The sequence below is a fragment of the Alosa alosa genome, chromosome 2 (assembly GCF_017589495.1).
Source record: "Alosa alosa isolate M-15738 ecotype Scorff River chromosome 2, AALO_Geno_1.1, whole genome shotgun sequence".
Taxonomy (NCBI): Eukaryota; Metazoa; Chordata; class Actinopteri; order Clupeiformes; family Clupeidae; genus Alosa; species Alosa alosa.
The window spans coordinates 20,663,157-20,685,764 of record NC_063190.1 but is presented as its reverse complement, the minus strand read 5'-3'; the positions used below and the strand labels follow the sequence as shown (position 1 = coordinate 20,685,764).

The following is a 22,608-nucleotide window of genomic DNA, read 5'->3' as shown; positions in this document are numbered from 1 at the left end:
GCAGTTGATCAAGAAACCGCGGATCGACGAAAAAAGAAAACAAACGTTTCTGCTATCGATGTCATTAAACATGGAGCCCTACAATTAAGTGGTGGTATGAGCATTCATTCAATGCGCGTCTGCGCGAGAGAAACTGAAACTAATCGATAACGTTGGTATCAAAGCTCCGCTTCAACCTGTTGGAAGGCTATTTATTTATTTAACGAAACTTAATAGAACGACGTTGTTTTTTGGAACTTCCTTAGAAACAGAGCAGAGACTGTATAATACACTGTATAGCATTGAGTATTGCATAGTCAAATTTCAATATAACGTGGCCAAGAGCTATTGTAGCCTTCTTTCTGGGGATATGTAGATGAGCCCTATGACCCAAAAGTCTGCCATGACCGGGCCTCAGGTCAAAGAAGTTTGAGAAAGGCTGGTCTATATAACCTGCATCAGAATGAGGGTTTGCAATGGTGCGCCTGAAGACACAGGTTGAAGACCCAGTCAGTTACGTCACGATATGCACATTTGTGTAAATTCATTCCTACGTAATCACCATGACCAAATTTTACTTTTTTTTTTTACTTTGAATCTTGAAAAAAAAAAATATTGACCTACCTACCGACCCATTTTTAATTTTTTTTGGCTGTTACTGCAAACAAAAATATTTTTAAGGATGGCCTAAGCTGCGAGAAGTTTAATGTGAGAACATTTCCACCATGGAGATCAGGTAAATGATGTCTCTTTTGACTTTTATATATCACATATAAAAATATATCGTACAACTCAGTTTATAATTGGTAATTCTATTCAAAATATTCATAAATCCTTTAGAACTTTTAGATTTACAACTGGCTTGAACAAATTTTTGCGGGTAGTGTTTTTCATTACCAGGAGTTATGTCAATATCTAAAGAAAGAAAGAAAGAAAGAAAGAAAAAGCTTATATGCTGACATGAAATCATACATTCTTAATTCTTCCTTCCACACACACACACTCAAAAAACAAAAAACATCTCACAATAACCTCCAAAATGTTGTAGTCTGCCTTATATGATACTGTGACACATGAACACTGCTGGACAGAATGGATTATTTCCCATGAGTTATCAAAATGAGGAGCATTACTCTTAGGTTTTAGTGCATGAATACTTGTTACATGGTCCTACATATGGTCATTTATGCCCTGAGCAGGAGCACACAAAATGACTCACGTATACAGGCTATTTTTAGAATACTCTTACAGTACTTCCATTGAGAGCTGAAGTTGTGTTTGTCTGTTTATCAATCACCATTAAATACCTACATAACATTTCCTCATATTTACATCACTGCTGCTAGAATTTGTTGTGTGTCTGTATCCATAAATGGGTTTTTAAAAACTACATATGAAGTAAAACTGAGGGCATAAAAATGAGGGTTTTGTTTATTTCCAATTAGATGTTAAAAGCATGTGCTATGTGAATGCATTTTCATACTCATTCAACAAAAATCCACCGAGAATATCAGCAAAAAATTGCAAGCAAAATATAAAAAGACAAGTTAACAAATACATTTTAAAAAAAAAACATAGGCATCATGACACAGGCACACATGATAATTCATGTTAATTTAGCTGGGGGCTGTGCTTTTTAAAGTATATTTAAAATGTTTGGCTGTCATAGTTATCAGTTCAAATGCATCACCAGCAAGGGACAGCCAATTATGAACAAGAGCACAGAGGTCATGTAAAAGTATTCTGAAAGTAGCAACATTTTAAAAGGTAACCACAATGTAATGTCCATAAAATGTTTACAACAACATTGCTTGTTCAACCTTACCTGTGATCATAACATTTTCTCAAGAATGGATATAGAGAGGCAAGTCTCTGAATTGCGTATATGTACATGTCTGTGTGTGTGAGCAAAACAGACAGAAAAAGAGAGAGAGAGAGAGAGAGAGAGAGAGAGAGAGAGAGAGAGAGAGAGAGAGAGAGAGCGCAAGAGAGAGAAAAGAGAGAAGGGAAGATCCACTTGCTGGCGCTCAGCACACACACAGAGCTGCTTTCCGATGCTGCTGCTGCAGGATGGGTGAGACGTTGGGTGCTCGTTTCTGGGCCCTGCCACCGCCGCCACCACGCTTCAGAGGTGTCCGCTCGCCGTTGCGGCGGCGGTAAGGGTGGTGTAGGGAGCGCTGGATGCCCCTGCGGGCCCGCTTGACCACAGGGCCTGAAAGGGACGGCGCAGCAGCAACAGAGGGCCCCGGGGTCCGTTCCTGTTCCCCTTCGTCTAACCAGCCGGTCAGGGCCGTGCTCGAGAGGCCAGAGTCCTCAGGGTCTGATCCGGCCAGGGAGTCTGACAGGTCACAGAGGCTGACCCCTGTTAGGCCATTCGCTCGCTCTAAGGGGGGCGGCGAGTCGCCTGATGGGAACACGATGACCGGATCAGGTGTCTGCTAAGGAAAGAGCGAGAGGAGACGGAATGAAGGTTTTAGCTAATAACACTGTTAAACAGAGGTAGCGTGATGTTAGTAATCAGCTGTTACTGTTCAGCTAACCAGCTGACAACACCATCCTTGGTTGGACACAGTTTTCACAGTCACTGTTATACACTGACAGTTCATTAACATATCTGATATCATTTTAAAATTAAGCGTATTATACTTGATGTGAAACTAATGTGTCATAATACTTTATTGAAAAAAACACACTTGCAACTAATTTCTGAATATAGGCTCACATGACAAAATTGTTTTCCAAGATACAGGTGGTGGGGCAAATGACCCACTGGCTCATTTCACACCTAATCCATTCTTTACAAACGTATATGGACATTTTTGATGTGGTTAGAATTGGGTTTAATCAATTGGTAGCCTGCTGTAAGACTGCTATCTGAAACGTTAAAGCTTTGCAATTCACACATCACCCCCACACAGGGTCTCAGCCTTTACAACATACTCATATAACTGAGATCTTTGTGTCTGATGCAAGATAAAACTACTTGAATAGATAAATATACATAACACTGCAATGGCGGGGAGTCCTTCGTACTTCCATTTCCAATGAGTGCTCCACCACTTTACTGAGGTAGACAGGGTGGCAAACAGTGCTTGGCAAATGTTACACTTTCCATAAATGGCATTATGGCTTAAAAGGCCATAAATCCTTAGCGAGCAGGTGCCATGGGCTAACAAGAAAGTCTATACAACTAACTGAAACATGTTTATAGGTGACATTATTTACATGTCTGAAGCATTAACAATGAGATTTACTGTAGACAAAACCAACAAATCACAACAGAGTCCAATCACACCATATCTACATATCTTGCGTACAGAAGAATAGGACATCATTTCTAAATAAGAAGTGTTATGTCTACTGCACTTAACACTAGTTGTCATCTTCAAAATAGCCACAGTGCCAGAGGTAAACTAGCGCAAGATCAAAGTGCCTTTTTCACAAAAGCCAAAACACATTTCACATGAAAGGATTAAGCACAAACACACACACACACACACTTGGCCCACTATCTTCCAAGCCAACCAGGGATATCTCCAGGAAGAGTAAACAAACAAGATGTGCAGCTTCAACCAAAGACTAAAGACAGAGGGAATGAGTCACCCACTATGTCTGGCAAAGGAGTGAGGGAGGGAGGGAGGGAGAGAGACGGTGATTGGTCTAGCAAGAGAACAAGTATACATGTTCATATGACTTAATTGTCAGACAATCAGTTATTATATGGTCAGTCACCAGTTTATGCAAATATTTTAATCCTAGGTTAATTTAAATAACCATCCAACCATTCACAACCCTAGTTATTAACATTATTAATAGCTAGATTTACAGTTATGTGCCTCCAATGTGGCCATGCCTCAACTGAACTTAGTAACCCATAAACACTGCACACAGCACAATGTTAAACATTGTAAAACAATCATGAGTGCAAACCAGGCAGGGGTTTAGCCGCATCATCCGCAAGCCTACTGGAGCACAGCAGCTTAAGTCTGGCCATGCCTCTGATCCCAAACACACAAATCAGCGCTTAAATTCTCTTTCAGCAGGGTTAGGAACAGCGACCCATACCTACTCTGAGTTGATCAGTCAGACAAAAGCAGCCATTTTTTTTCTAATCACCTCAACATTTCTCCTGTGTGTGAGAAACCACAAAGCAAAGCAAAGTTCACTGTACAGCAGACTCCGGCCATAGGGAAACCCAACCTGAGCGTTGTGGCGTGGGGTTACAAACCTTGATCAGTGGCGTGTCGGCGCGAGAGTCGGCCGGTGGGTCGTGCTGGGGACCCTCGGCCAGGTTGAGGATGACCTCGTCGCGATGCATGGGCAGCTGTGGCTTGCCCGGCTCGGGCAGGGCGATGACGATGACACTGGTGTTGTCGGCGCGGAGCATGCGCTGGCGCCACCGCAGGAGAGCGTGGCAGCCTAACCTCCGGGCACAGGACATGCCAAAAGGAGCCTGTGAGGTGGAGGGGGTCAGAGGGAGTTGGAGTCAACACTTGTGGTGGAAAAATTGCACGTACCACATGCCCTAAATACAGACTTCTGGAAGTGTGAGAAGGCTGCAAGCATTCTTAATACACTTAAAAACTCCCCCTGTAGTTATGCCAGTTGCTGCTATATCAGTAACTAAACTGTAATTACAGAGCATTTGAAGCAAAATCAGAAAGTCAATGTAGATCATGCATTAGTGAATGAATGAGCAAAAACCCATCAAGGCCCATTGAGCACTAGCTAAGCTTCAGCTGGAGTTCTTCAATCCTAACGTACCAGCTAATCTACCATCCTGAATATCGCCCTTGGAGGAGCCCACGTCATGCGCTGCTGCCACTGGTACTCACCGCCGCCTCGTCGTGGCTCTGCAGCACTGTGACTGCTTCCTGAGGGGGCACCATGTTCCACAGGCCGTCGCTGCCCACGATGATGTAGCGGTGCCGCCTGAGGTCCAGCGTCACCACACTGGTGTCTGGCTCTGGACTCACCACAAACTCTCCGCTGTAGAAGTCGTAACTCCACAGATCACCTGCGCACATGTTGGTCCCAAGCAGATCAGTTATGTGTCATTAAAAAAAGAACACACAAAGAACTGACATCCATAGTGACAACAGCATACACATTGTTAAGTATAAATTTCAGATAAAACTTCTTTCAAAAATGAGGACATTTATGAATGTGACTTAGCCTGGGTTTTCCTTAGCCTTATGCTGCCTTACGCGCGCAATTTTATTCATGCTGCTAGGCAGCCTGGATTCTATGGACTTCGTTTTCACCTCAACGAAGGAACCAAACACAGAACAGAGGGAGGGCAGCAAGACGATGACGACACACGAAGCCGTTATAATGCATAGACGATTTGATAGACATTCGGCGCTTTCCAATAAACGGCTCTGGGCATTCGTAAACCCACGATCAAATAATGAGAAAATTAATGTCTAGTTCCCAGACCCCATCTCAATGAGATGAGGTCTGACGTTAGCCAGGGTAAGGCTACGTTTATACGGTGACGATGAAAAGAGAAGACGCAGAAGTGGCGTCTCGTCTTCATTTTTTTATTCGCGTTTAGACGAGCATTCTCAGGGGGAAATCTTTGTTTATATGAAGATGCAAGAGTATGTGATATTCGATTGGATATGCATTCCAGACCGCTGGGTGGTGGTGTGATAGAACCCCGCACGCCACGCAGACATTCTAATTTGACAGTTTAGCCAGAGAGGTAATCAAGGATCTTTGGTTTAGCCGTTTAGACGGAGACGCAACCTGGGTCGTCTTCAAAACTCTACACTCTGGAAGGAGTCTCCAGATTTTTGCGTCTTCAAGCCCCGATGGCGGGGTCGCCGTGTAAACGAAAGGCACTTATGATAAAATATTTTGTCGTCTTCCTTCGCAATCGTTCTCGTATAAACGGCCCCTAAATGTGACTACAAAATCCACAAAGTAATAATGTAGTTGTGAATAAATGTCAAAACATGCCAAGACAGGTCTTATGTCAAAACTTTTCTGCTGACTCATAAAGGCCAACGCCCACTGGTAACAACATCCGCGTCTATTTTTGCCGTTGATGCGCAGCAGGTTTTGCTCCGTCAAAAGAAATCGAGTTCTAAACTGAGGCGTCACCTGACACAGTGGGCCTTGGCCTTAAGAGCATCCCAGGTTGCTGCACAGAACAGTTTTCCAGACTGACACTTTAACTCACCAAGTGCTCGAGCAACAGCAAGGAACGGGATCTGGTCTATGACAGTGCTCCTTCTCACGGGTCCATTGTGAGTCAGCCTGGGCCTCTTCCACACCACACGGTTCACCCCCGACTTCTTCACCACACTACAGAAGGAAATCCAATGCAGATGTTAGCATCCTACAGACATACTACTAGGCTATTCTAAGTAACCCAACAGTGTAGACAGAAAATCACATGCAAAGGCAAAGGACATGGGTGAGGTATTTCTGTAAGCATACAACATTGGAACAGGTCGCCTCATTGCTTTAGGCTATAGCTCATGTCACCATTCAGTCAATTCAAAGTTGAGCTGCATGAAAATAACTAGTAATTACAGCTAATTGCATCTGATAACATTCCCAACTTGTTAAATCTCACAAGTCTCAACCAACCACAGTCCACAACACAATAAAACATTGGACCCTACTACTTGTTACTCTGATGTGTGGGTATATCCTTTCACTCTCACCTGCCACCAAGGCCTTCGATTCGTTGCCTCTCTTTGGGGAGCTCTGGCTTGTGGTCTTGTGTGACCTCCACAGCTTTGATGACCTTGTCTGTGGGATCTTCCCTGACCCCGAGCACAACAGATGAATCTCCCACATGCGCCACATACATGCGGTCTCCACGGATCACTACAACACTGGCCGTTGTGCCTGAGGTGCTTGGAAGACCAGTAATGGTCTTTGGCCATTCAGCTGCATAGGTGAGTGAGTATGTGAGGAGTGGGTAGAGGAAATAAAATGAAACACATGGAAACAGAGATGAGTGCCTAAGTTCTAGAAGCATTTTCATCCAATCAGTGTGAACTTTATCCTCATTCTCACACACACACACACAAATTCACTTTTTAAACGAAATGTTTCACTTACATATGCATAGTTCATGAACATATGTGAACAACGTGCTGGTATTCTAATCTCTGTAAGAATAATCCATTAAACATACACTACCAGTGGTTCCCACAGAATTAAATTATATTTGTGGTGGTAGGTTTGCAGAATTAACTTGAATGCAACAGTTTTTAACAAATTTGCACAGCGTGGTATGATGCTAACCAGATTTAAGCACAATTTAGTACAACCTGGAAAATCATTGTGTGGTGATCAATGTTGATATTGTGGTTGGCCGCCACAAATAAGTCAATGTATGGGAAACACTGACTACCGTTCAAAAGTTTGGAGTCATTTAGAAATGTCCTTGTTTTCATTAATGTTATATATGACTGTTGTAGAAAGAAATGGCTGATCTTTAATGCAATATCTACATTTGTATACAGATGCCCATTATCAGCAACCATTCATCCAATGTTCCAAAGGCACATTCTGTTTACTAATCTGACAATTTTAAAAGGTTGAGAAAACATTGGAGAACCCTTTTGCAGTTATGTAAGCACATAATGTAATCTGAAAACTGCTGCCCTGATTTAAAAAAAAACAATGCAACTGATCTCAGCTGGTATTATGTCTATAATGGAGTGGAATGAAAGTGACCCCAAACTTTTGAACGGCAGTGTAGTAGCTGCTACACACACAGATAACTTGTTCACTAGTCAATCAGTTTCGTTTGAGCTGCCCGGGAAGTTTGAAAACCCACGAGAACATGTCGCAACCAAAAAAGGGGTAGTCAGAGGTGTGAACTGGACTGGTGAGCGTCAAATCTGGGCATTATTTACCATAACATAGTGACATAGATTAACCCGTAAAACACTCCACTTACGTATACGATGATAAAATGAGCTATAGCTAGCTACATTGCTATATTAAGCTAACGTCACTAGCATCACAGAGCTAGTATTATCTCTAGCTTATGAAATGCGCAGCACTTTGAGCATGCTCAGTCTCTGCTAAAACCGCTTGTTTTCCCTCCAACTCACAACCTCCAGAACATTAAAGGGGTGAGATTTTAGACAAAGATTACAGCACAATAACGTTCATCATCATGTAAGACTACCTAGCGATACAGTAATCATTCCACTTTATCATCTCAACAACGAATCGCCCAAAGTAACTATGCTACTAGCTAGGTTAGCTAACTTAATACAATTGGTTTACAGTTACAAAACAGTAAGCAGCGGCATTAGCTTTCAATTAACATTAGCTTGATGCTAACAACATCTATCAGGTGATTTTCTAAAGATTTAAAGAACATATGTATAGCTTTTTACTATGATATTGCTGCTAATAGTGGTACTTACGGAGCTTTTTCCACATTGCATGATGGCAGGCTATGAAACCCTTTCGAATAGCAACACATACATCCCTGTAGTCTTTGGACCAAAATCCCCGTTGCTTTTTTATAAAGTCCCATAGGTGATCCCGAGCGAAATGTGCTGCCTCCCGACCTCCATGACCGTCGAAAACGGCAAAAAATGCCACAGACCTCCGCGACTCCGATGCAGATTCTGCCTTTGGTTGCGATAACCGTATAGACGTTTCCTCTGCACAGTTAACGTTAATGTCTACACTGGCATTATCTACCTGTTCCTCTGTGGTTATTTTCTGAGTCCACACAACATTGACTGGTGAAGTTGCTGTTTCGGAGAGAGAATCTGCTGCATGAGAGGAGGGCTGCTCAGCAAGCTGATCTTCAGGATGGTAGTCCGCCTTTGAGTCCCCATGTCCGACCGAGCCAAGCTCGTCCTCGCTCGGCTCGTACTCCAACACCACCTCGGTAACATCCTCCATGTATTTTCTTCCTCCTTGCTCGGAGAAAACACTTACTCGCAACGATAAGTCGCTATGCATGGCCATGGAATTAACGGATCCAATAAGTTAATGTCAGATTTATTAAATACAATGATCGTATCCGACTTGGCCGCAATTTCGGCAGCAAAAACATTGATATTTCAGAGCCCGTCTTTTGTTTATGTCTACTCTCGCAGTGGTAACATAGATATCTTCTAAATGAATATTCGGCACCGGAGTCTCAAGCCGGAAGTATACTGCCCCTAGTGGTTTGCATGGCTCTTCTTCTTCTTCTTCTTCTTCTATAATGTTTAGTGGCAGTTTGCATACTTCGTGCACTACCGCCATCTTCCGGGCTGAGGTGTGATCCAACGGGATGCTATTTATATCCAGTTTTTAATTTAAATGAAAAAAACTAAAAAAAAAAAACTAAATTCTATTTGCTAGTTGGGTCTCTTTTATGAATGCTATAACAGCCTTAGCTGTGGACTGCGTGCTAGATATACTTAGTAGGTTTTCCATGGTTAGATCTTTTTTAACCACTCCCTTCATATTTTCTCTTTCTCTGTTATAATATGTGCAGTCTATGAGTATGTGTTTAACACTTTCTATTGCGCCACAGTGTGCACATACCCCCGTTTGATGTTTGCCTATAATATGTAATCCACTGTTTAAACTTGTGTGTCCCATCTTCATTCTGGTAAGCCATGTCTCCTCCTGCCTTTTCAGTCCACTGATCTTACTAGATGTTACATCTTTGTGTATGTTGTATAAATGTCTGCCTTTTCCCTCCTTATCCCATCTCTCCTGCCACATTCTGTTGATTTTGTCCTTTATAATACTCTTAATTTCTGACTTGCTTAAAGTGACTTCCAATTCAACCAGTTCTGATTTAATTGCTTCTTTCGCTAGTGTGTCTGCCTTTTCGTTTCCCTCCACTCCCCTGTGTGCAGGAACCCATACCAATTCTACTCTTATTCTCTGTTGGGATATTTAAAAAATGCGTTGATGAATCTCATCTATTAAGTCCTGTCTACATGTAGACTTGCCACTCTCAATGGATGTTAGTGATGACATTGAGTCTGAGCAAATTACCACTTTATTAGGTTTTGCTTCTTCCACCCACTGTAGAGCCAGAATTATTGCTAGTATTTCTGCTGTAAAAATGGCCAGGTGGTCTGGTGTCCTTTTTTTAATATTAACATTGTATCTCGGAATGTGGACTGCAGCCCCTGTTTTCCCTGCCTGATCTTTTGATGCATCTGTAAAAATTTGAACTGTGTCATCATACATTATATCCATATATTGCTGAACATTTTGGTATACCCCTGATTTAATTATATTCTTAGCCTCCAAATCTATCCTGGGAGAACAAAACACCCAGGGTGGAATTGTCGGTATGCTAACTGCTTTACTACATGCAATGCTGTCAATTCCCATTTCCTTTGCCTGTCTGTTCCCATGCCACCCAAAACTGCATGATGGGCGCCCATACTCCCAACACTCTAACAGCACCTGCTTTGTGGGATGTGTTACTTCATGACCCTTTAGATTTGTCCAGTAAGACATTGATAACTTTAACCGCCTGAGGTCTAAAGGCATTTCCCCTACTTCCACTTGTAGAGATGGGATTGGTGTTGTCCTAAACGCACCACAACATATTCGAAGTGCCTTGGCCTGTATCCTATCTAGTTCCTGCATTGAGGTTTTAGTTGTTGAGCTAAATACTATGCTTCCGTAATCAACAACAGAGTGAACCAGTGCAGTATAAATCCTTTTCAGGGACAGGCCTGACGCTCCCCAGCTAAATCCCGCTAAACACTTTAGTATATTTATTCCTTTTTTACACTTATCAATCACTTTCTGAATATGTATTTTAAAATTTAGCTTAACGTCAAACCATACCCCCAAATATCTTATATTATCAACTTGCTTAAGTAGTTGCCCATATAGTTTTAGATCTAGAGTAGGGTTCGCTCTTTTTTTGGAAAAACATATAAACTGTGTTTTTTCAATAGATAAATGAAAGCCCCACTCATGTGACCACTTCTCGACCTTAACAATATCTGATTGCATTTTAACCTTCAAGTTGTCAGTATTCCTACCTCTCACCCATATTGCCCCATCATCAGCATATAATGCTCTACCCATCCTCTGGTCTATTCCATTAAAAATGTCAAATACACTTCCTTGTGGAGTACCATTTTCTAATGGATAAATGTTTGAGAATTCCATCCCTACTCTTACCTCTATTGTTCTGTTATTCAGAAAATCCTGAACCCAATTAAACATCCTGCCACCTATGCCCATCTTATTTAACTTGATTAAAAGCCCTTCCTTCCACAACATGTCATATGCTTTTTCAATGTCCAACAGTACAGTCAACACAGATTCTTTACTTACTTGAGCTTTCCTGATTTCATTTTCTAAACAAATAATGGGGTCCATTGTAGTGCGCCCATTACGAAATCCACTCTGGTAAGGGGAAAGCAGTCCTCTCTTTTCAATTACGTATCTTAGTCTTGTAGTAATCATTTTCTCCATAACTTTACATAAATTGGATGTAAGAGCTATTGGTCTATAACTCTTAACCTCTGTTTTATCCTTGCTTACAATAAAAGCCGACTTGACTTGACTTGACTTGACTTGACTGGTAATGAGAAGTCCCTTCTAATGCCTCCCATTTTCTTTATCATTCCCCATACCTCACTAACCTTGATTTCTGACCCAATATTGCTGCAAAAATCTCTCCAGTATTTCCTTTTGGCCTCACGAATCACTCTCTTGGCTTGGGCCTGTGCTTTTTTATATTCAATTAAATTATTGAAAGTGTGATTTGATTTAATGACTTTAAATGCCTTATTCCTTGCCTTGACAGCTTCTTTGCACCTCTCTGACCACCATGGAACCATTTTATTTTTCCTCATCGCAGTAGACTTACCTATAGTCTCCTCTGCTGATTCATACAATATGCCAGTGATCGTAGAATTGAACTCTTCAACATCATCACTTGGATGTGACATGATTCTCAATAACTTCCCACTCGCTACCATACTATAAAGTCCCCAGTTGGCCTCTTTCAATTTCCATCTAGGGAACCAATTACCTTCTAAATGTACACTTTGGTCTCTCATCTTTATCCAAATAGGATAATGATCACTTCCCAAACTATTATCACTAAAAACCTCCCATTGGCTTCTCCCTGCTATTTGTTCTGACACTATAGTCAGATCAATAGCTGACTCCGTTCCTCTACCTACATCAAATCTTGTACCCCTCCCATCATTCAAACATACTAGATGGTGCTCATCCATATACTCCTCAATGATACTCCCATTTTCGTCTGTTCTCGTACTGCCCCAAAGTGAGCTGTGCGCATTGAAGTCTCCACATATTATTACTTTACCATTTCCCCTTTTCCATATACCTTCTAGCATAACCTTTGTTAGCTTTTGACAGGGGTTGTAAAGATTAACTACTTTAATTTTAGTTCTATTAACCCACACTTCAATGATGACCACTTCAGTCTGTATATCAGTATTTATAGCCCTAAAATTAATACCCTGTTGGATGAATGCCACTCCACCCCCTGTTACTTGACTTCTGTCTCTGCGCACAGCCGTGTACCCATGGATTATAAAATCAAGAGTAGGTTTTAACCAAGTTTCCTGAACACAGATAATGTTTGGTTTGATGGATTGTTCTTCAATAAAATATTTTAACTCTTGTCCATTAGCAATTAAACTCCTGGCGTTCCATTGCAAAATTGACATTCCCATCAGTACCCACCACCACCACATGATGACTGACTTTCTGCTACCTCTGTTCTAAGTACTTCATTGATAGACTCAGGTGTTAATCCCTCTTCACCTAGGTATTTCTCTGCTGCTTTTAAGATTATCTTAATTCTCGCTGTTCTGCTGTCTGTTTGTGCTGCGCAGTTAATGACTTCTACCATAAATGCAACAAATGTCTTCTTTTCCACAATCATTGTGTTATCACTTATTCTACAACATTTATGAACAACGTTTTGGGCCGATGTTTGGTTTACAGATATGCCTATTATGCCTGCCCTTGGGGCTACAACGTTCCTAGTTTTAACATCAACTTTTTTGATTGCTTCAGCATATGTGATCTTCTCTTTCATTCTCACATTTTGAACTTGAACCGCTTTTTTATGTGCTTCACATCACTTATACGCTGCACTGTGCCCTCCCCCACAATTACAACATTGAATTTTGGTCCCTTCAGTACATTTACCATATTCATGGTCCCCCCCCACACTTAGCACATCAGTCCTTAGCCCTACACGCTACAGCAATATGCCCAAAACGTTGACATTTAAAACATCTTTTCGGTGGGGGAATGTATGGTCTCACTGCATAGCTAACATACCCAATTCTAACCCGCTCAGGTAGTTTGTCCTCATCCAGGGCCAACATAACAGACATACTCGGTTCTTTAACTCCTCCTCTGGTGTATGGCAATCGTTTAACCTTATTAACCCGGACTCCTCTTATGTTTACTCTAATTTCCTCTTCGGTCACATCAGTCAATACTCCAGATATAACACCCATGACTCTCCCTCTCTCTTCCCATATTTGCGGCTTCACAGCCTTCCCCAGCAATGTTTTACACATCATTAAACCTTGCTGTTGATCTCTATCTTTGCAAACAATTAGCAAGTTTCCATCTCTTAAAGTTTTAACTGTACATACCTCACCTACTAGCCTGTACACAGCTTCGCTAACCTTTAAAGGATTCAATGCACACGGGGTTTGAAATCAAACTATAACTTTAATGTCACCTTTTTTACTCTCGTCTCCTCTGTTTTCAATGGTTTTCCTTTTCTTGCTCCCTTGTCTCACCTCCTGCCATTCTCCATCATTTGAATTCGTACCATTAGAAATGTTTGGCTCTTCAACACCTTCCAACTCCTCTAGATCATTCTCACATTCACTCCCTGTGTTCACCTCACTTCCTATCCATCCCGGATCACCCCTCAGCCCTCCTGGCCACGGTTCCGTCTCTCGCACCGGATCCGGCGAGTGCTTCTCCATCGGCATTTCCAAATTCGTTTGCATGGCTCTCCACTACCCTAGTAGACTTATCCTCCAAGTCTACTGGTCATCAGTTTCTGTCGACTGTCGATTAGCAAATCATGTAAACTCTATATTTAATTTAGAATAGTGCAAAGACATAATATTGTTTAAACAGAAAAAATTATAGGCCTATTTGTTTTTGGAAAATATTACCAGTATGTTAATTTTTCAGTTGATTCCCATCTTCACATAGTTTACTTAATGCAGTTTTGTAACTATAAGTTTCCCACAATTATTGGCACCCCTGGTAAAGTTGACTAACAGAAGGTATTAACAATGATCTTTTGATGATTTATCGTAATCTCAGAATGTAAACAATGAGGGAAAATCCAACCTTGAAGGGAAGCAAATTTATATTATCTAAACCCATGTGCTTAAAAACTGCCACCATCAGACAACGAAATGTGTCTAACCAGAAGTAAAAAAAAGTCTGAAAAGTGCAATGTGATATACACAGTATAGACAGGTGGTACATAAACAGTATAACTTATGTGCATTGTAGACAATAATGTAATGTAAAACAGGTTTTTAGGCCGAGTATACTTGCATATACAAGGAATTTGGTCTCTGCATTTATCCCATCCATGAATTAGAGAACACACAGTGAGGTGAAGCACACACTAACCCGGAGCAGTGAGCTGCCTTGCTACAGCAGCACTCAGAGATGGGAGAGCAGTGCTCAACCACTTCCCCCACCCACATTTTTCCTTCGGGTCGGGGATCGAACCGGCACACCTTCGGTTACAAGCCCGAAGCCCTGACCAGTAGGCCACGGCTGTATACAATTAAGAAGGTGGAATAGTTTGCAGTAATATAAATGAAATATAAATATGTGCACCATATTAGCAGTAATCTTGTACGAGCAGAATAGATATGGATATGCAGTATGAATAATGTATGAACAACATGTACAGATATGTGCAGTGTAGTAGCAGTACATAGCCTACTCGCCACTCTGGATGATGTGGTTGCAGGGTGCGACTCCAAGGATGTCATTCAGTGGTCTGATGAGCCGTGCCTTCAACTATGCTCAGAAGGCCTTATCCTTGAATCATGCAGTGGCGGTCCTAGCTTGTGTGATGCCCTGGGCAACCACCCCCCTCAGCGAAATTTGTTGAAGCACTTTGGACCTAACATAATTCTTCTCAGAAGTCTTCTCAGAAAGCGTACTGTGTTTTGACTGACAACAAACGCTATGTCCAAGCATTTGAGAAGCTATGTAGGGGGAATTTTATTCAAGCCCATGTGTGATTGTCCACAGCCAGTCACTTGCACATGGGTGGTTGACGTTTTAGGCTGATATTAGGCATGGAAATCACTTAGTCCTGTTGTACTGACCCTTCCATTCCCAAAAATATGTATGGTCTTTTAGATTTGTTGTTGAAATGCATATTTATTCACTAATTAGTTGTGGTAGTGACTAAAATTGTCATATGGTGTGACATGAACGTTATTGTTTGTAAAATTATAATGGGGTATTTTGTTTTTAATGTGAGCAATGTATTATAATCTTCTATCATTACTTCATCAAGATCTAGCATTTCCTTGTGCAAATTTATTACATTTTACAGTATATTTCTTCATCAATACACAGAGTAAGGCATATGTCCTCAATCTTTCAATAAACGTCATATTCATTTTGACATACCTTGATATAAAAGAAAGAAAATGCTTGTGACTTTTGCTGACACTATTTTCTATCTGTTCCATTGAGATTTGAATGATTTAGACCCCAAAAGCCTTTTTATTTTCATAATTTCTTGATGTCACACCAAATGATATGGTGTCACGCCATATGATAAATAACACCACAAAACAATCTGTTAATACAAAAATGTGTATTAAATGTATTTCACAAGCAACAAAAGACAGTTTAAGACAGGTATATCATGTAAAGGTTCACTTTCACTTTTTTTGGTGGCTTCACAATATTATGCCTGAACTTTTAGTCAAGCAGACTCACAAGTAGGCATCTGGGTTATCAATATATGATTGAATAAACAGAAAATTAATTCATTTTCTTGTTTTTATTCAAAATCAATCAATTTGTGAAATGTGACTGGGACAGTCACGCCATATGAGCTTTTTCTGGTTTGGCTGAAAATTGTGAAAAAATGGAAGAATAATCCCATGAATGCTCTGTATGTTCATATAAAACAGCATTTTCTGAACAATATCACCATAGTTTTTGATATATATATTTTTTTATAATTTACCTATCTTTGACACATTGGACCAAAAAAGGCCATGTCATGTCAACCACCAACATGCTGATTCGGCATGTAGCTATCCTGCCAGCTGATTTGGCAAGCCACAATGCACTAGAATGTGACAGCCCTGTGCCAGACTGCTGTTGACACTGTTGTGTGTCCAGTTACTGCCAATGACATCATGTATGGTTCCCAGAAGCTGCATTTTACCAACAGGTCAGCATGGCTAGCTATTTAGTCTGAGTGCTCTGAGTGTGGTTCCCAGAAGCTGCCTTTTACTAACAGGTCGGCATGGCTGGCTATTCCTTTAGGTTTCTTCCTTAGTAAGGGAGTTTTTCCTTGCCCCTGTTGCTCTTGGGTGCTCCTTGTTGGTGCCCCCCCCCCTCCTTGTATCCTTGTATTCAGTCACGTTGAGTGCTCTGATTTCAGACGGACCTGTGCTCATCTCCATCAGGGCACAGGGTCTTCCAAAAAACTGACCAATGTTTGCGGTACCCAGGTCCAGAGGCGTATCAAGCTTTTTAAAAGTGTGGGGGTTGTGGGATAGGGAAGTGGAAACAACCCGGCTAAATTCCCTGCAGGGATGTTATAGTTCTCAGATGTAGAACTCAAATGTGTCTTGATGCCGCCGTTTGTAAGATCAAAATAAGATGTTCTAAATGGAATGCGATCGTATTTAAGATATTAAGATCTCCAGTAGATGTAGAACTAAGACACACATTGACTAGAATGCTAGTAGAAAGTTTTCTGGAGTCTGATCCGAGACCAACTCCAAATGTACTGCCCGTGTAACAGCACAGGTAAATAAAGCAATGTATGTCTTTCTCAGTTGACCATTAGACTTGACATACAATCCAGAGTTTTGAATATATTGTAGTCTTAGTGGGGAGAGCAAGGAAAAAAGTGAGTTGCCGTAATCTAGACGGGACATAATAAAGGAGTGAACCAAAGTCTGTGCATCACTAACAGAGAGGAAGGGTCGGAGGCGGACAATGTTATTGAGGTGAAAGAAGGAAGTCTTAGTGAGTGATTTGATATGAGGATCAAAGCTAAGGGTGGAGTCAAGCTGAATGCCAAGGTTTTTAACAACAGGGATAGAGTGGACAGGTGAGCCATCAATGTTGAATGTGAGACTGGGAGATTTGGTGAGGATGCTTTTAGGGCCAATCAGCAGAATTTCGGTTTTGTCTGTGTTGAGCTTGAGAAAATTGTTTTGCATCCATAATTTTAAGTCAGAGGCAGTCAGTGAGGGAGCATGGTGGGGGGTCAGAGGGTGAGGGAGTGGTAAGATAGAGTTGGATGTCATCTGCATAGCAGTGGAAGTTGAGACTGTGGCTGCGAATAATCTGGCCAAGAGGGAAGATGTATATGAGAAAGAGGAGGGGCCCAAGTACAGAACCCTGCGGGATAATCTGCTTAACAAGCTGCCTCCCCCTTAGAATCCAATACCTCTCCCTCAACTGCACTAGAGTATCCCTCACCCCAGCATGCATTGCCTCCTCATGACAATGTTGAACCAGCAACTCAGAGTATCGGTGCGCCTTGGGTAGCACCCAAACTGAACTCAGATTGCTGTAACCTCCCTCCCAAACTGACATGGCCATGTGGATCCAAGAATGGCTCCAGATCTCTGATTTTCGAATCCTTTCCAACGTTGTTCCCCGATTTCAGTTGATTTATTTTTTGGTTGAAACTGCACTCTTGGGGCATCCTCACCAGTATGTTTCAGCTGTGATAAGCTCCTCTGTGGTAAGCTCTCCTTTCGTTTCTGGGGTGAGCGGGCATTGACAATGAACTGCTGCACCCAAGCTGTGATTCTCAGTACAGTTTTTTAACCTGCTATATCAGGACCCACAGCAGTTCAACTTGTTCAGTACTAGTTAATTCAACAGCAACATGAAATCCTGTCCTTAGTTCTGCGTTTGCTTCATTGGTTATGGAGGGTTCATCAATTACAGGTGGTTCAGTGGCTACCGTAGAGTAGGAAGGTCCCCTCCACCACAGCTGACTGTTTATGAGATTCTGTGCGCTCTGCCCTTTTGTGGGTAAGTCCGCAGGATTGTTTTTGCCATTACAATGTGTCCAAGACTCAGGATTAGTAGGCTCTGTATTTCAGTCACTCTATTTGCCACAAAGGGCTTCCATTTCTGTGCAGTGCTACGCATCCAATAATAAGCAATCATGGAATCTGTCCACATCTTTAACTGACTCTTGTCCATATTCAGCGGCTTTAGTAAATGATTTCCCAGCCTTGCACCAATTAAAGCCCCCCATTAACTCAAGCCTTGGCAAAGTTATCTTCTTCCAGGGAGCCACTTTAGACTTTGATGCAACAAAGCTGGCCACAGCATCACACCCCTCAGCGGAAGTATCCAATCGCGCCTCTAAAATGTAGTCAGATTGAAGACTGCAAAACGGACGCCGACTTAGCTTTGTTGCTGTTGAAATTGTAAGTAGCCTACCCTTGGGTGAACTTCGTCTTTGTAATATGGTTTGATAGTCTCTTGAACAATGTGTTTGCTCGACCGTTTTATTGTGAGCCCTGTATGTGTTTAGCTTGGTTTCTTGATGGCTAGCTCGCTAGCTAGTGGGGGTTTAGCGTAGCAGTCACTTGCTACCGAAGCTGCAGGGGGAGCTATGTCGTGAAAAATACGAGCCCAAATCCGGCGAAAACCCAGAAACAGCGAAGGAATAACCAGACCTGCATAGGGCTTCTTTAAAGGGATATTCCACCATTTGGGGAAATCATCTGGGTTACAGCTGTAACCTCGGTTCCCTGAGTAGGGACCAGACCTATTACTACAATTGAGTTTTACCTTTCCCCAGTTCATCCAGCTCATTGAATCAGATTAGACCGTTAGCTTATAGCAGAGATGCTAACGGTCTAATCTGATTCAATTAGCTGGAGCGAAAAGTGTTACTGTCAGACTCAGAGAACGGCTGGATGAACTGGGGAAAGGTAAAACTCGACAGTTTAACTCAAGGGGAGGTGGAAAATGAGTGTATTTCCCCAAATGGTGGAATATCCCTTTAAGTCTGCTGTTTATCTGTAAAGCACTTCATTATTTCATAGCTATCTAGTAGCCTGTAGATTTCACAATGATAGGAGAAGTATATTAAACTATAATATTATATTAATTTAGCAAAGCAACATTACGCAGTATACACAATCACATGCAAACAAAACGGAGGGAGATGCGCATCATGCCACAGCGCACGGGAGAGACTGGCAACATGTGACAGGTGTTATAGTTAGGCAAACTCACCAACAAAACCCAAAATAAAGACCCACCAAACAGAGCCTACAAAACTAGACGCAGACACTAACAATATGGGACTGGACAGAGAACATGACAAACAAAATAAACTCAAAGGAAATCACAATTTACAAACAAGACAAAGAAACAAAGGTTACACTTAACAGTATCGACATAAGAGTGACATGGCACTATCATGAACATGTCATAAACGTTTATGACATACCGCTTCTGTTATTGAAGGCGCTCTAAGCGATGCTGGGTAACGTCACTTCTGTTTACGTTCAAACAAAACAGAAAGCTAGCTCGCTACTTCCTCCCCCTCCCTCCCGTGCTGGTGCAATTGAAACTCTCCTAAACGCGCATCTCGTCTGTGATTTGCTGGAAAAGTTTGTTATGTTTTTATGGGCTAGGTTTGCCCAGGTTGGAGCCTGGGCTGTCCACAGAGATCACGTTTTTTTTACAGTTTTTTTACAGCCTAAAAAACAAATGACATGGCTTAGAGCACCTTTAAGTGACATTCGGTTTTTGTCATTAGTTAGGATTAGGTTTAGGGTTAGGATTACAGTGTCATGTCACTTTTATGTCGACACTGTCAAGTAAAGTGTTACCGAAAGAAACACTGAACTGCAACCAATCGTAAGACAAAACAGCAACGCCTGCGAAGTCCGGCCCTCCAGGCCACCAGGCTACATGCACCCGCTCCAGATACGGTGGTGGTGAGGTCACAGATCCGCACTGAGCTGGCAGGAAATAGAAATACCCTCAACAGGAGCGGTGGAGGAGGAAAACTGCAGTTACGAGGCACGCTAGACAGGGAGCCATCTCAACGAGGGGGGAGCAAGAATTAAAAGCACAGTCGCCCTCACTGGTACTTCCAGATCTTTGTTTGGGCAGCGGCTGCTAGTCAGGGGGATTGGCAAGTAATTAGGCTGATAGTGACGTGACAAGCACGGAAAGTTCAGTGTGAGCGATCCAACCCCACTACATGAACAAAGTGAGAAACAAAGTGAAACCTTTGACGATGGCAGTCCAGTATGAAAAATAATTATTTTGTCATATTTAAATCGAATAGGCCTAATGTTTCTGGTTTTTCACTGAGAAGCACCTACAGCTGTGTTTCAAGAGTCTTCGCTCTGTCTATTGATAGCAATTATTTTAGGGTTTCAAAACTACTTTTAGTTAGCCATGTGACCCCTCTTGGCATTAAACAAAGGCACCCTCCCCTCCCCCAATGAAATGCTAATGTATGGTTCCAAGGGCTATCAGATCCACAAGACAAAGGATGTTACCTTGCTATAATGTATCCATGTGTCATGAAATGTAAATATATTCATGTTTGGTATCATTGTAATAGTCACAGTACAAGGATTGTAATGATTTGATTGTGAGAATGTTTGGAACATTCAATAAGTGATATTTCTGATATATAAGATATCTCTCCTCATGCTGTTCAGATAAAAATGCATAGGTGTGAAGTAGGTGTGAGTAGGTGTGTCTGATGCCATCTGGAGAACCAACCACGTGGGATTGTTTTGCCGTCAATTCTTTCTTTGTTTAACCCATACAAAAGTGACTAACTTGCATTGTTTGTCAGAAGAACTAGAACTAGAAGATGGAGAACTGAAGGAGAGAGAGAGAGGTTGATCCAGCAGAGGCCATGGCCTCTGTGACATGGCCTACATAGACCATAGACCATTTTTTACCCTCTCTGCTTGTAACAGAATAAACCTGATTCCTGAGTGTTCCTAAAGTTAATATTAAGTAATTATTCACCACAATTAAACTATCAATTCAGCATTTTCCCTCTTTAATTCTCTTTTTCTGTCATATAGATCAGTTTCAACAGATATGTCAGGGTGAGATTGTAACTGATATTCTTCTTGTAGGCCTCCCACGATCTCCTGAGTCTGGGCAGCGGACTCTCTTCTAACAGACCTCTGGTATCTCACTAATCTGTCTACATGTGACTGTGGCTGCTTCTGAAATTTCAGAGGTGGGTAAACTGTGTTTACTTGCATTTAGCCTCCACTACATTCCTGATTGGAGCATAATCAGGACTCAGATAAATGAATTAATGCCGTAGTAGTGTTTTTAAGACCATCTATATCAAACTTCTCTAACTGCCTAATAAGCGACTGTTTATTGAAACACATCTATTAATAACTCTATAACAACGCTTATGAACACTAACGTCATGAAAATCTACCGTTTTTTGAAAGCTAAATGTTGGCAAGTATGGCCTACCATCATGTGTTTAGTGAAACTGACAGCGTTTTTCATTTGATTACAAATATGAGGACTGACTGGCTTTTCTGTGTAGCCTGTGCAGTAATCCATCCCTGCTGACAAGTAATACGCATGAAAATTCCATAAAAGGGTCTTATTAGCCACTTTCCCACCAAGTAGTTACAAGAACGTAGTTATAGGAACAGTCCACTTCTAAACAGTTCTACTATCTACTCTCCGCCAAAACCGGTTTTCCATTTGCATTCGCACTGGCCAAGTGGCCATGGGAACTGGTTGCCCATTCAATTTCAAATTGCCCATTCAACTTGGGTTGACAGTGGGCGTGACCAAAGATTCTAGAACAGAGCTTGTGAATCTCTAGAATCTTTGGGCGTGACTTATAAGTTATATTTCGATATCACCATATTTCGATGTTTACCGTTGTGATGCCTAAGTGTTGCTCTGCACTTCTATACTCTTCTATGTAACGCATTTCTTGTAAGAACTTTAAAAGAAATGCATTTTAGAAGCTTAAGGTAACGTTTAGTGAATGTGAATGTAACCTGTTTAAGGCATCTACATGCGAATGCAATGGACACACATCTTATTTTTTTTTTGGTTTATGGGGAATTCCAGTTAAGGATAGATCCGTTGCCTTGTGATGTAAAGCAATAGAAACACAAAACTGATGGTTGCTTATATGAATGAATTGTTGTTATCTATATTAATACACAGTTTTCCTCTCATTTTCCTTCTCCCTCACATAGGGATCTGGATGTGGCTGTGCTGCGGTCCAGACATCAGATCATCCTCAAATTACCCTTGGCCGAGCTTTTGTCTCTTGGCCTACAGGCTATGAGAAGAGGATGTCTGCCACCAGCTTCCAACTCACATGTGGCCTTGAGGGGATCATTGGAGCGATTGATGGCTGCCACA

At 41.6% G+C, this 22,608-nt stretch overlaps 1 protein-coding gene across 2 annotated transcripts; it reads right to left on the bottom strand.

Annotated features, from left to right (window-relative positions):
- Nucleotides 1-672: 672 nt before the first annotated feature.
- On the bottom strand, nt 673-9,127 carry ppm1db (protein phosphatase, Mg2+/Mn2+ dependent, 1Db). 2 transcript variants are annotated; one of them, XM_048238019.1, is made up of 6 exons: nt 8,385-9,127; nt 6,657-6,885; nt 6,167-6,291; nt 4,815-4,996; nt 4,208-4,432; nt 673-2,414 (listed from the first exon to the last, which is right to left on the bottom strand). In XM_048238019.1, exons 1-6 carry the CDS (start codon nt 8,938-8,940, stop codon nt 2,007-2,009), a joined length of 1,725 nt encoding a protein of 574 aa, XP_048093976.1. In that variant the 5' UTR covers nt 8,941-9,127; the 3' UTR covers nt 673-2,006. The 2 variants fall into 2 exon arrangements, with proteins under 2 accessions (XP_048093976.1, XP_048093975.1); XM_048238018.1 differs by having other exon boundaries at nt 673-2,417; nt 8,385-9,126.
- Nucleotides 9,128-22,608: the final 13,481 nt, after the last annotated feature.

Coding starts and splice junctions, on each gene's coding strand:
- ppm1db (XM_048238018.1), bottom strand. CDS start 8,940: ATGGCCATGCATAGCGACTTATCGTTGCGAGTAAGTGTTTTCTCCGAG. Junction 6,886..8,384: donor TGCAATGTGGAAAAAGCTCC/GTAAGTACCACT, acceptor TCACCTATGCAG/CTGAATGGCCAAAGACCATT. Junction 6,292..6,656: donor ATCGAAGGCCTTGGTGGCAG/GTGAGAGTGAAA, acceptor TTCCTTCTGTAG/TGTGGTGAAGAAGTCGGGGG.